Source organism: Homalodisca vitripennis, chromosome X (genome assembly GCF_021130785.1).
Source record: "Homalodisca vitripennis isolate AUS2020 chromosome X, UT_GWSS_2.1, whole genome shotgun sequence".
Lineage (NCBI taxonomy): Eukaryota > Metazoa > Arthropoda > Insecta > Hemiptera > Cicadellidae > Homalodisca > Homalodisca vitripennis.
In genome coordinates, this window is record NC_060215.1 from 30211274 (window position 1) to 30225539 (window position 14266).

General features: G+C 34.3%; 1 protein-coding gene across 2 annotated transcripts in view; it reads left to right on the forward strand.

Annotated features, from left to right (window-relative positions):
* LOC124368874 (PHD finger protein 12) overlaps positions 1–14266 on the forward strand; it is an 88233-nt gene that overhangs the window by 42663 nt on the left and 31304 nt on the right. For both annotated transcript variants that reach the window (XM_046826346.1, XM_046826347.1), the window contains exon 6: positions 4490–4622. In XM_046826346.1, coding sequence (XP_046682302.1) covers positions 4490–4622 — 133 coding nt within the window. The remainder of the gene's footprint in view (positions 1–4489; positions 4623–14266) is intronic.

Below are 14266 nucleotides of genomic sequence, written 5' to 3' on the forward strand. Positions count from 1 at the left end.
TAAGAGAGTCAATTATGCTACTACACATACAAAAATGTTATTAATCGCATTACTGTAAATTTTCTTCGACATTAAAATATATTTTAATGCTTTTTCTGTTTCTTTGAAATAAAGGAAAGTTTTAAAACATTTTCCTGGAGTCTTGTGTTAGTGTGTCAGAAGAAAAAGCCCTGTTTTCTTCCGCCCAAATGTCTGCAGTGGTGAAGGCATAGAGAGCCATGTCTGTGTTTAATGTGTGCGTAGAACTGTCTCCTCACTCCCCCCCAGGCTTCTCGTCGCTGTGATCATCTCATCTTCATCACGATTTTACTCTGTTCTTCGTCTGCTCCTTTTAGCCAGGCATTTACATCAGCTGTTTAGTGTTAGATCATCAGATTCATCCACTAGCTGTTGGATCGTTGCTTCTCTAAATTCATTTAAATCAACATTTGTGCTATTTCGTGATTGTGAATCACTTTCAGCCTTCTTTTTATAAGCCTGTAATAAATGTAGAGAAGATCACAGCTTTGCCCATGAACAAATAATTGTTTTTATTTAGAAAGCTTTTCCCACGCTTTGCCAAGTTGAAAACAACATCTTTCAGGTTAGTTTCCTTCAAAGCTGTAACAACACTCTTCTATTTTGATAAAAGTCTGTAGTATAATTGGCTTTTCTTAGTACTGTTTCTCATAGTTTAAATATTTTGGTCGATAGATTGAGTAACAGAGTTACATTGAGGGACAAAAATTAAGTGGCAATTTTACCATCTTTGGAGACCTGAACCACCGGATTATTTAGACTGCACTGTAGTTAGTAATTTACAAATGGAATTGTGGGAGTTTACAAACAAGTATGGCGGACTAACTAGCAGCTATTGTTTGAACAAAAACTTCAGCCAATAAGACGTCTCTGTTACAATGATTACTTTGAAAAACAATTACAAATATAAAAACTAATCTAAACAAATTCTCAACTAGTTTTATAACTCGTTATTTTATAAATATAAATGTTACGTTTTATTATGAAACTTGTAGGCTAGCATTGTCTTCTGGCAGAAAACAATTACTCGTCATCATAGTCTGGGCTTCTTGCACCAGGTTATTCTCTTAATTTCAAACAACAAAACAAAGAAACGCTAATTTATTTAACCCCATGCACTGACACAAATTATATGGCCTTGACCACACTTAATTTATTTAGAATGTTCCTCCTGGGTTCGTTTGGCAGACAGGATGGAAGATCCCAGCCCAGGTTATTTAGGTATTAATAAATATAACTCTTGGTTGACAGAATAAAAAAATATACTTTACTTTATTAACAATTTCAAATTTAATTTATAATTTAGAACAAACTTAGAAATTTAGAATGGTAGAGAGAGCAATATTATGTAAGTGGCGTTGTCTCAGAAGCTACCTCAGCAGATTCAGCACTTTCCTGCATGTTTTCTGCGACTTAACTGCGCATCTGCTTTACATACAGAAAATTTTCAGGCTTACTGGTGACAGACCTGACCTACAATTCATATTTTATATTCAGTTATATATATTCTCTTCCTGCATTGCTTAACCTAATACTGCATTGTATTTATTGTTCATTCTGACAATTAAACCATTAAATGTTATGTTGAATAAAATTAAAATATATTACTCATTGTTTAATATTTTAAATTAGCTGATTTAGACCAGTCTTGCCTTACAACTGTATGCTGAGGGTTGTCACTTTTGCTATGATGTATATACGTACATCTGTACGTTTTTTACATTTGTGAGTATGCATACCAGTATATTGGATGTGAAGTACAACATCCAATGATGAAGGCCCTAGGTTTTGAAGTAGCCGATCCTAGCCTAGGCCATTCTCTTTCTATCAACGAGTGGATGTTAATATCTTGTTCTGTTTTGGTTGTCATATTGTGAATATTCGACAAAAATCAAAATCTTTTTTATTGCAGCGACATTGTATGGCAAACGTCAATACGGGGTTTCTAAAATTCCAGGCATTCATACACACAATACACATTCATACTTACAATTTTACAATCACGCCTCTTTCATTCTTCGCCAATGCAGCCCACTTAGCACAGCAGAGTCAGTCTTCTAATTGGGCGGTCTCCCAGTCAAATGCCAAAAACTCACCCGCATTATAGAATGCCTGAGACACCAAGAAGCGTTTGAGGCGAGTCTTTAACGCCTTAGGCGTTGGGGCATGTTTAATTGAATTGGGCAGTCTGTTGAGGAACTGCACACACCCGCTTGCGAGGGTAGGCGTTCATAAACTACCGACAAAGTTTCAATAAAATTTTCTTCAGTGTAGCCATACAGACAGTTATTTTTACAAACTGAAACAAAAACGTGTTAGATTATATATTTAAAATTTGAGGTTAGTTAGATTAGGTTCTTCGTCTTCGTAGAATAAAACACCCAGGTGCTGGACTTCAGATTTTAACTTGATGGAAGTCTATAAGAATAGATCCATACTCTCCAACTAACACCTTCTTGTAAAGGCAACCACAGCTGCCTTGGTGGAGTTGACAGTAAGGCCCATTCCATCACACCAGTTCCCCACTACGTTCAGAGTTCAGAGCAGCATTGGTCAGTTCCATGACTGTTATGTTGAACTTGGCGCTCACAAGAATCGCAATGTCATCCGCATACCCTTCTACTAATTACTGTAAATGAAATTTCAGATTGACTTGAAAGTTTTTAATTAGTTTTAATGAAATATTGAGATAATCTTTATCTGAAGCTATTAAAACCTGGTGTATTAGCTGCTATGAGTTTCCCTTTCCAATTCACATACTCTTTTCCTGAAACATTTTTCTTTTTAATTACATTTATTTTGTATGTTTCTTCATGTAGGACGACTCATTTTATGAAATTACAATAAGAAAGGAGAGAAAGTACTGACCTCAGTAAACAAAATAATCTGGGTGAACTATTAAAGAAATAAATGTAGTTCAACAGCTGGCCACCAGAGCGCTAGCACAAAATATCTTTTACCACAGACAACGTGCTAGTACCTATCTGCAGTAATCAGAAAATTGAAGGCGTTGCCATTGCCATATTGTTAGTGGGACAAGTGCCATTTATGCAGTAACAGATCTGTTGACCCATTTAAAACCATTTAAGCAAAAAATCTGAAAATGTCTATACGATGGACTAGCTGCCTTTCTGCAATAAGCGGTTCAAATATGTTCTGGTTAAAAATATTAGTTTACCCTTGCATTTTTTTTGCATTTAGAATGGTTTACAAAATATTCATAAAGAATTTACAAACTACAAAACTTATTATGTCTCGATATTTTGTATTTTATTTGGCAGCATTTGTATATTTTTTATTTATCTTAAAAAATGTCTAACTATAGTAAAAGCAATGCTTGAATTTAAAATTTGTATTTGATGTTATGAAAACAATTTAATCCATCTCACAATACAATTTATATGTTTTTATTATTTCATTGAATACAGTTGTAATTAACATATTATGAAAAACTACAAAAAAACAGTATATTGCAATATATATTTATATTTTGTAGACAGGGTTGCTTTAAAATAAACTTGCAAAGTTCTGAAAATGTAGTGTCAGTTTTGATCATTTATCGCTGCACAGATCTAGGTTTGATAATGGGTAGATTATGAATTTAAAATAGAAGCAAGAGAACTGTATTGCTCATCACTTTATGTGACACAATGATCAGTATCATGCTTGTGGTGATACAGTTTACTTATAAGTAGTACTGTCTAGTCAGAAAACATAAGGTGATAAAGTGAGACTTTTCAGCAGAAATAGGCTGAAATACAGACATAGACGTTTCATTCGCGGTAAGGCTTCGTTTGAATGAATACTCTAATAAAAGTGGGTAGTCTGACCAGGGTCATATGGATCTGACCTGGGTCATAGATGACTGAAGCAGGCGGAAAAAAAAAAACTGTTACTGCTAGACAAATAGTTTGCATTGTTGTCAAGTAGAGCCTTACCAATCTAGATTTAAGTATAGCAAAATGGTGTGTATTTAACATTCTTATAAAAAGTCCTAGTTAAAAATCTATTGGTTTATAATTTTATGTTGTGTTCTTAATTTTAATTCAGGAAAACAAGATATAGATACTAGGCCTACCAAAAGAGTATAATGTTCTACACTACTGTACTGTTAATAAATTATCCAAATGGATAGTTAAATCCATTGCAGTAAAATTTTCTTTCATTTAAATGTACCAAGGGCCAGGTTGATAGGACACTATATTTTTTTATTTGTTTAAACTTTGTTTTTGACAATGGAAGGTTTAGAAGGATAACAGGATTTCGGACATTTGCCATCGTTATATGTTATAAAAAGTATAACACAACGTTTCGAGGCATAACACAACGGTATCCTTCAAACGTTGTATTACATCTTTTATAACCTATAACGATGGCAAATGTCCGAAATCCTATATTTTTGCATTTGGATTGTTTCATAAATTTGAGTTATTGAATCATATTGATGAAATTGTTTTGTTTTGCATTACAGAAGCTGCAAAAAGGCTCCATTGATTGCATGTGACTATTGTTCACTCTTCTATCACATGGACTGTTTAGACCCACCGCTCACATTTCCTCCGAAAGGCATGTGGATGTGCCCTTCACACTGCCAGCACTATTTGGTAATATTACAGTTGCCTAGTTTATTGCCATAATTCATCAGAGTAGAAACACTTGTAACAGTTTAATTTTGCTGCCTTAGAACTCCTTCTTGGGACTGATCTTCTCACGGTTAAATCCAGTTGGAGTGTATGCCTGCAACTAGGTCGTAATCGATCAGCCGGTTACATGGTCGTGACCGTCAAGAGTTTTAATGGTTGTATCCTGCAAAGTATTATGACTTGTTGGTATGCCATTGAACATGGTGAAGATAGTTTGTAGCATCTAGACACTCGTCAACGATCTCCGATGGATCTGAGAGATATACTCTCACGGAGGTAAGCGGATTCTTCCAGTGATTATTTCAGGGTATTATGAAGTGTTGAATAAAACAGTAATTCATTCTTTGGAGATTTAAACTATTACAATCCATTAAAATTAGATTGACCTTAGCCATGTGCTAATTAATTTCTTAATTATGTTCTATGATGTTCTATGGGTTAGAACAGCATTTATTGTATTAAATTATGTTATTCAGATGTACTGGATGTCAATTCGAGATGTTTATTATAGCTAAGGGCTGGTGTAGATTACATTTTTTAAACAATAGTAATTTTAACAATTTACTTCTTTGTAAGATATTTTTTGTTCAGTCATTCTTGTTGTACAGTTTTAGTGTGTATGTGCAGCTGTAAGGGTAATTTTCTCTTGTCTAAATATAAATTATTGTGATTTGATTTTTTTATAATCCTTTCACTGCCAAGAGCCTATACATAGCCAATCACCAAGTGTTCATAACACACAAGACCCTATTTATAGGTTTGTGACTATTTTGCTTATTAAAAAGTTATTTTCTATTAAATTTCGACGAATCTCATGCCATTGTATTCGGGATGAATCGCGTTGTTATGAATATAAAAAATTTCTTTGGTCCGTTTCATTTTTTAATATATTATACAAGTTCTGAAAACTCATGATACTCTTAAAGCAGTGTCTAACACATTGTGAATGCTGATCTGTCTTACACGGTGTGTAATCTTTTTATACTGTTAGTCGTTTGGTTATGATAAAGTAACAATATAGCTTAGTAACATAAACTTAGATCATGTTATGGAGTTTATACTTAAAAATACATTTTTTATGAATTATTTTCTTGCTTTATTGAGTTTTATGTAATTAATTTAGAAGAAAGTTTTTACGTTTTTATGCTCAATATTGCCGCTCTCATCACAAAAAAATGGTATCAAAAACATTGTTCTATGGTGAAAAAATAAGAGAATAGCAGTAGTTATGTGTAAAGGTGCAAAAATGCAATCCATTCTACACTTGTTCATCGTCCAAGAATCGGCATTGTCAACTGTCACAGTCTGTTATTAGTAATCCTTGACTTGACTTTCAATCTTCTTGGATCTCTCCACATACATGTAAACAGATTTCATTAGTCAAGTCTGTGACAGTGTCGGTTCTTAGATGCTGATCAATTGGAGTATCAATCAAAATAATAATTATAGGTTTTTACTGTAGGAAAGCTGTGTCTAAAATGTGAATTTTACTTTCTTGAAACCATATTATTTGCATATATATTATACTGTAGAGTAATAAAATACAATAAAAGTCATAAGTAATCTTTATTGCAGAATATACATTCACAAATGAACTAACAACTAATGGACATTTTCAATATAACTAAAAACTAAAAATAAGTGCATTATTCCATTTCACGCGTAATGATAAATCTGAAAACATAAAAAAATATTTACAGCTTTTCATTAAATTATTATTTTAAAATATTGATCAGCTTAAAAAGAAATTATGTCAAACTCATACTTACATGCAAATTGTCTAATTTTTGTCAGAACACAATTTTCAATTACTGTGATAATGACTAATCTATGTGGTAGAAAACATTTGGTACCTTAATACTGTTTGAGATCACGTGATAGTAATTGTTTGGTACTTTAATTATGTTAGAGATCATGTGATAGTAATCATTTGGTACCGTAATTGGTACGTTAATTTCCCTAAAAATAAAGTATTTAAAATGTTTCGATGTTACCTTTGCAGTTTATTTAAATATATTTAAACTCAGAAATACCAAATTGATGAATTACTTAAAATATAAATGATTATTCCTTAATATTTGTTAATTAACTTGTAAACATATGTAGTGGTTAAGATAATTAATTATTTTGATGAACAGTGTTAAAGGTTATTTATAATCAATGTTATATTGATTGTAGGGTAGTTACATGTTCTGGAGTCAATTACTGATATACTGTTGTTGGAGCTGCCCGCCATCACACGCCAGCCACTGCATTCCAGATCTGCGGATCGTGTCGCGATTTGCACCTCGCCGGCCTACCGGATATTGAGCCGTACCGTTTGGAATCAATCAATGACTTTTCGCGCGCAGTCGTGGTGAGTAACAAACTAACTTTAATTTGGGACTTCCCCTCCCCGTCTCAGTCCAACGGAAGGACGGAACTCTCTGTGTGTATAGTGTGGGCTCCCCTTCTGGAAAGTCCTCAGCCACAAATAATATTGAATAGTGTTCGTTTAATTAGCTTGCTAAGTTCATTTTATTGTGTTAAAATGTTCATTCCTCGTGCTATATTAATTTCTGCAACAATAGCCACCAGTGAAGGTAGGGATAATTAGAAATTGTGTCAGATTATTGTCATTTAATACTAGGTTTAGGATGGCATATGCAAATAATTGATTTAGTTATACCAGTTCACTACTGTGCTTAGGTGGCATGTTGATAGTTGAGTTATTTAAAAATTATCCTATTGTCCAACTTAAAGTCAAATTAAAATACTCACAATTGTAAAAGTTTTTAGGTATTATTTAAACATATTCTGGTAATCTGAAGCTTTAGCTACATATATTGTTACACTGTAATTAACTCTTCCCACGCTGTAGACGGATATATTAGAATGGTAGACTTTGACAAAAATGCCAAATACAGTTACATCCTATATTATGTCTCCTGGAAAGTTTTTTTAGTTCACAAAAGGCCTTCTAAATGCCTGGTGCGTATAAACGACCTTCGCTCTGTGGCAGGTGGACGGGAGTGTCCTTTGTCTAATTACGACCACCTGTTCATCAGTTCTGCGTCTCCTACAGAGCCATAACCAAACATATCCGTGGCATGTATAAATGCATTCTCGGTTGTCATGAGCGTGCGATCACGTGTGTGTCTACTATGTATCTCTATTCTTCATCAGGTGGTAGTGTTGTAATTGAAATATTTATCTTGTCTTATAGTAAAATGTAATTAAACTGAAAAGTTAATTACATTAAGTTTAATTTACAATTAAATTAAATTTATTTAAAATAAACAGTTTTTAAATACTTCTTTTTTATTTTTATCGATAAATATGCTAATTTAAAGTAAAATTGCTTTTACCTTTTTTAATTTAGTCATAATAAAAATTAGCTTTGAACTAAAAGAAAAAAATATTTTTACTTGTCTTGGCGTTATAGGAAAGTTAATCAATTTATTAGTGGCGTGTGAAGGGTTAATAATAGTATTCTTTTTTAAATATGAAATGATTTCATTTGTCCTGTGAGCACTGTTACATTATGTAAAATATTTATATTGGGCTTCAAGAGTAAATAAATAAAATAACAACAATAACTAAAATATTGATCTGATGATAAAGAATAACTTTTAAGTTTACAGTTATAAATCTATTAAATATACTCATGCCTTTAGCAAGGGATAATAGGTATTATTAAATGTACCAGGTGTGTTATGAACATTGAATATCTGATTATATTGTAAGTGGTGGGTCGATCTTAAGACGCATCATGGCTATTTCTATGGTTACTGTTTTGAGGGCGGTGGTCTCCTTAAATTCTTCCTTGTTGGAATTCCATATCAATCCCAATATAAGATTGGGATATGGGTGGTGAAAAATTCAGACGTTATGTAAAGGGAACCCATTTTACTTTCATAACTGATCATTATAGTCTACTGTGGTTGCATAAATTAAAGGACACAGGTAGTTTAGCAAGATGGAAATTGTTGTCCCTGATCTTTTATCCAGAGCTATCCTGGAAGGAGTTGAAATGAGAGTTGATTGTATCCTTGAATCTATACAGAACGATATATGGTATAACAGGATGGTGAAAGAGGTTGAGGAGAAAAGCAGAAATTACCCTAGTTTGAAGGTGAAGAAGAATGTGTAACAAACAACACAACTGCAGGAAACTTAAATAGAATACTGCTTCTATAGAAGAGAGCAGTCAGGATTATGTCTGGCCTTGGCCCAAAGGAAAGCTGCAGAGATGCCTTCCCTCACCAGGGAATCATAATGATTATCGGCATATACATCAGAGAAGTCATAGTCCATATTGACAAAGAGCAATTGGAATTAGGCCATGACTTCCATACTTACAACACCCGCCATGTTTCAAATTTTCACTACCATTACATCACACGGCACTATTTGAAAGGAAAGCATCCTACATGGGCAGAAAAATCTTCAACCATCTTCCTGAAGATATAAAAATGCTACAAGGGCAGATACTGAAGACATCACTGACCAAATGGCTCTATAGCCGTCCATTCTACACCATGGATGAGTTCCTGAACTGGAAAAGAGAAGACCAATACTCTCAATAAAAACTAACCATGTAATATTTGACACCATTGAATTTCTTGATGATTTGTAAATAAAGAATTTGTCAATAGATAAATACTATAGTCTATTGTGCTCTGGAAGTATGTGCCAAGTGATTGTCCTAAGACAGATGAGGAGCTGGAATGGAAGCAAGTTGTTCCTAAACATTCCAGACTGAAAGTACTGAAGCAGATCCATGATGGAGCTACATCTGGACATCTGGGTACTCACAAGATGTACACCCAAATTCGTCAAAAATATTATTGGCCTATGATGTGACTCGTTACCCGAATCGTCGAATCTGCCAGCAAACAAAACCGGATCAGCATAAACCTTCGGGGTTGATGGGATCCTACTGGTCAACAAACCCTGGAAGATGTTAAGTGTAGATTTGCTTGGGCCACTTCCTACATCCTGTTTTCCCCTTATGAGAAGCCACTGCCAAAACATGAGTTTGGGGTGTCTACTTATATGTGGCATTGGCTAGGAGTCTACAGGTAAAAGGATGAAAAAGTTAGCTAACGTGTATCGGATTACATTTTTGTATGATCTCAGACGACATGCATAGTCTAACCCAACTAAACGGCTGAATAAGACCTTTGGATCCATTGTAGAGCTTATGTGGGTGAAAACCATTGCATTGGGAAAAAACCACATTTAAATTGGGAATCGCCTGCTCACCATGATTCTACAGGTTACAGCCAGACCTTCTTGAACTTCGGAAGAGAGTTAATCGCAGTAAATGATGAAGCAGTTCAAGATCAGACTTAGTTCCAGAACGGGATGTACTTCTGAATATGGAACCAAAATTCATCATCTATAGCAGGAGGTAGACCAAAAACCAGCTTGTTTATGTTAGTGAAAAATCAACAGGGACTTGAAATTTCTCAGACCTGAAACCTGATATCTGGATCTTAGAAAATTTGGGACAGTTTCTTTGAGTATTTGTAACGGTTCAATTTTGCTGCCTTAAAAATTATTAGTAAGGCTAATAACCTCACGGTTGAATCCAGGTGGAGTGCGCGCCTTCAGTATTAGGATACAACAGTAATAGTGGCCGTTAATCAAGTGCCTTTCTCCAGGATGTGACAGTCGAAAAAATGTAAGCTAATGGCTAATATTACCTGTTGGTAGGCCATTGGACAGAGTTGGTGAAGGTAGTTCATGGCATCGTGATCCTCGTCACCAATCTCTGTTGGATCTGAGAAATACTCACATCGAGATAGGAAGATACTTTCAGGCTATTGTAAAGTGTTCAACAACAATATGAATAGAATAAAACAGTAATTAATATTTTAGAGAATTAAACTAAGAGAGTATTATAAACTGTTCAAATTGGATCGACCCACCGCAGTCAAGTGCTATATAATTTCTCAATTCTTGTAGTTCTGAACCAGGAACTGACACTGTCAATGGTCACAGTGTGATATTAGTAATCCTTGACTTCGATCTTACTGGATCTCTTCAGATAGATGTAGACTCAGGATTTCAGCAGTCAAGTCTATGACAGTATCGGTTCGTAGATGGTGATTAATTGGAGTATCAAGTACACGAAATAGTAATTATATGTTTTTACTGTATAAAACCTGTGTCTAAATGTGATTTTTAGTTTCTTGAAAACATATTATTTGAATATATTATATGGCAGAGTAATAAATTAGTGGTTTATTCAATTTTAAGTTTGATATGAATGTGTTAAAATAAATAAATAATGACAGCTTTTCATTAAAGTAATATTGAGAAAGTTTTATTCATTAATGTAAAAAGAAGTTGTGTTGAACTATATGTAATTTGTCTATTTGTCAGAAAATGTACTTTCCATTGAAAATATACTTTACGCCTCCGATATTTTGATTCTAGTAACCCAAAATTTAATATTGTATGCTCAACTGTATACAGTTATGTTGATGACTGTAATAACAACTAATCTACGAGGGCTATTCAGAAAGTAAGGAACGTTTTGGAATTTAAACAAACCAAGTGCAAGAATAACATTTTATTATATACATGTGAAAGAGGGACTAAAATACTACTTTTATACACAATCACCATACAAATTCAGGCACTTATCATAGACAAGCTTTGAAATTCCTTTGTCATAGAATTCTCCACCTGTGATCTCAGCCACTCAGTGACACGTACCTGGGGCTCCTCATTGTTGTCAAAACACCGTGTTGCTAGCCAGGTCTTCATTTTCGGGAACAAATGAACATCATTTGGAGCGAGATCGGGACTGTAGGGGGATGGGAAAAAACTTGCATACGGTTTGGCACGTGAGGTCGGGCATTGTTATACAAAAGTAAAATTTTGGATGACAATTTTCCTCTGCACTTGTTTTGGACAGCTCTCCTAAGGGTTTGCAATGTTTGGCAGTACCGCTCAGAGTTTATTATTGCTTTATAAGCTTGAGAAAATCAATAAGAAGAACACCTTGTCTGTCCACCCTTGGTTTTTTAAGGGGAACTTGTGTGCCCGCACTCCATGGACTGTAATTTTGTCTCACAATTCGTATGTTTCATCCAGGTTTCATCTCCTGTTACGATTTGATTTAGTAGTGCATCACCATGACTGTAATTGGCTTCCAGAAATGTCAAAGTTGCCCCCAATCATTGTACTTTATGGTGATCTGTAAACGTTTTTGGCACCCATCTTGCATAAAATTTGTGGTAGCCTAGCTTCTGTGAAACAATTTCAAACAAAAAAGTCTGTGAAGCTTGTGGGAAACATAGAGAAAGCTCAGTTATTGTGAAACAGTGGTTTACTTGAATCTTTTTGTCAACTTTGGTGACAAGATCGTCAGTCACAATGCTTGGACGTCCACTCTTCTCTTTATCATAAACGTTTGTTCTGCCATTTTTAAACTGAATGCACCACTTCCTGATAGAACTTTCAGTCATTACATTGTTCCCGTATACTTGACACGATAAATTTCTATTGGTTTTAAGTTTTTTGCCAACAAAAAACTAATCACAGACCGCACTTCATAACTGGTGGGATAGTCTGTTTCAGCAGCACATTTCGAATTTGAATATAAAAAATGGGCAGCACGGAAATGTTCCCGTTGTCACGGCTGCACACTCACTGAGGTGCTAAGCACGAACTCACCAATATATACGGGATTGGTGCTTGCTTGGCAGCGTCAGGTGAAAACATTCGTTACTTTCTGAATAGCCCTCTTATGTATAGTAATCAATTTGTACATTTTTAGTGTTTGAGGTCAAACACTGGAAGTACAATTTCCCTAATAATAAAATATACTGAATATATTTAAATAGTTAATTATGTTCCCTTTGAAATTTGTTTAAAATAATTAAACTCAGAAATACTGAATAGATTAAATATTAAAAATATAGATGATTATTCCTAGGAACGTTGAGATAGGCTTGTTTAATGAATAGTTTTTCTTGGTTGTGTTTGATGGTTTATGTTTAAGTACTGTAAAACAATTATATATTTGTTAACTTGTTAACATATGTAGTGGTTAAGATAATTAATTATTTTGATCAACAATGTTAAAGGTTATTTATAATCAATGTTATATTGATTGTAGGGTAGTTACATGTGGTTTACTGGTGCTAGAACCCAGGTTCATCGTCCTGGAGTCAATTACTGATATACTGTTGTTGGAGCTGCCCCGCCATCACACCCCAGCCACTGCATTCCAGATCTGCAGATCGTGTCGCGATTTGCACCTCGCCGGCCTACCGGATATTGAGCCGTACCGTTTGGAATCAATCAATGACTTTTCGCGCGCAGTCGTGGTGAGTAACAAACTAACTTTAATTTGGGACTTCCCCTCCCCGTCTCAGTCCAACGGAAGGACGGAACTCTCTGTGTGTATACAATGTGGGCTCCCCTTCTGGAAAGTCTTCAGTCACAAATAATATTGAATAGTGTTCGTTTAATTAGCTTGCTAAGTTCCTTTTTATTGTTGTTAAAATGATCATTCCTCGTGCTATCATGTTAATATCAGCAACAATAGCCACTATTGAAGGTATGAAGTATTATTTTGCTATGTACTAATCAGAAACTCGTGTTATATTATTTCCATTTAATACTAGGTTTAATACGTCATACGTAAATAATTGGTTTAGTTATATCAGTACACTACTCTGCTTAGATGGCACGTTGGTAATTGAGTTATTTAAAAATTGTCACATTATCTAACTTAAAGTCAAATTAAAATACTTAGAAATGTACAAGTTTTTAGGTATTATATATACATATTCTGGTAATCTGAGGCTGTAGCTACATATACTGTTTCAATGTAATTAATAATAGTATTTCTTTGAAATATGATGCTTTAATTAGTCCTTTTAGGACTGTTACATTTTGTGAAATTTTTGTACCGGGTCTTAAGAGTAAATAAGTAAAGTAACAACAGTAACAAAAATATGGATTTGATGATAAAGAATTACTTTTAACCCTTAGCAAGCCACAAATAAATAATCAAAACTACTCCTAAGAGCCATACACCTTAAAAGTAAAACAATTCCCACAAATCAAAACCAATTTGTTTTTATACTTCTTATAGCATAAGAGGTAAAAAAACGACAAAATATTTTTTTTCACTCTTTATTGTTAATGTACAGCCACAAAATGGTAAAATCATAATTTCACTGAAAAAATTTTATTTTGACATTCTGACATCACGTAACAATACATAAACTACACTGTACATTGATTAACATCAAAATTGAAAAGATAAATATGCGGTTCGAAAATGGAAGGGCGAATAAACACTTCCCACGGAAGGCTACAGGCAGACTGAGCGCGCGTCAGTAGACGTCGTTGGCTCTGCGGGAGACTATGAACATCCGGGCCGCCTGCCATTTTGCGAACAAGAGCCGTGAACTTCAAAATAGACACAAACGGTTGTCCCTTGTTTAAATAAACCTTGTTTTACAGTTTTTACTAAGTTTGTTACCCAGAAATGCTTTTAAATAATATTTCTTTTTTAAAATTGATTTTGCGTCAGTGGACGTCGTTGGCTTTTAGCGCTAGTTTAGGCATGACGTCTAGTAACGTCATTGGCTCGG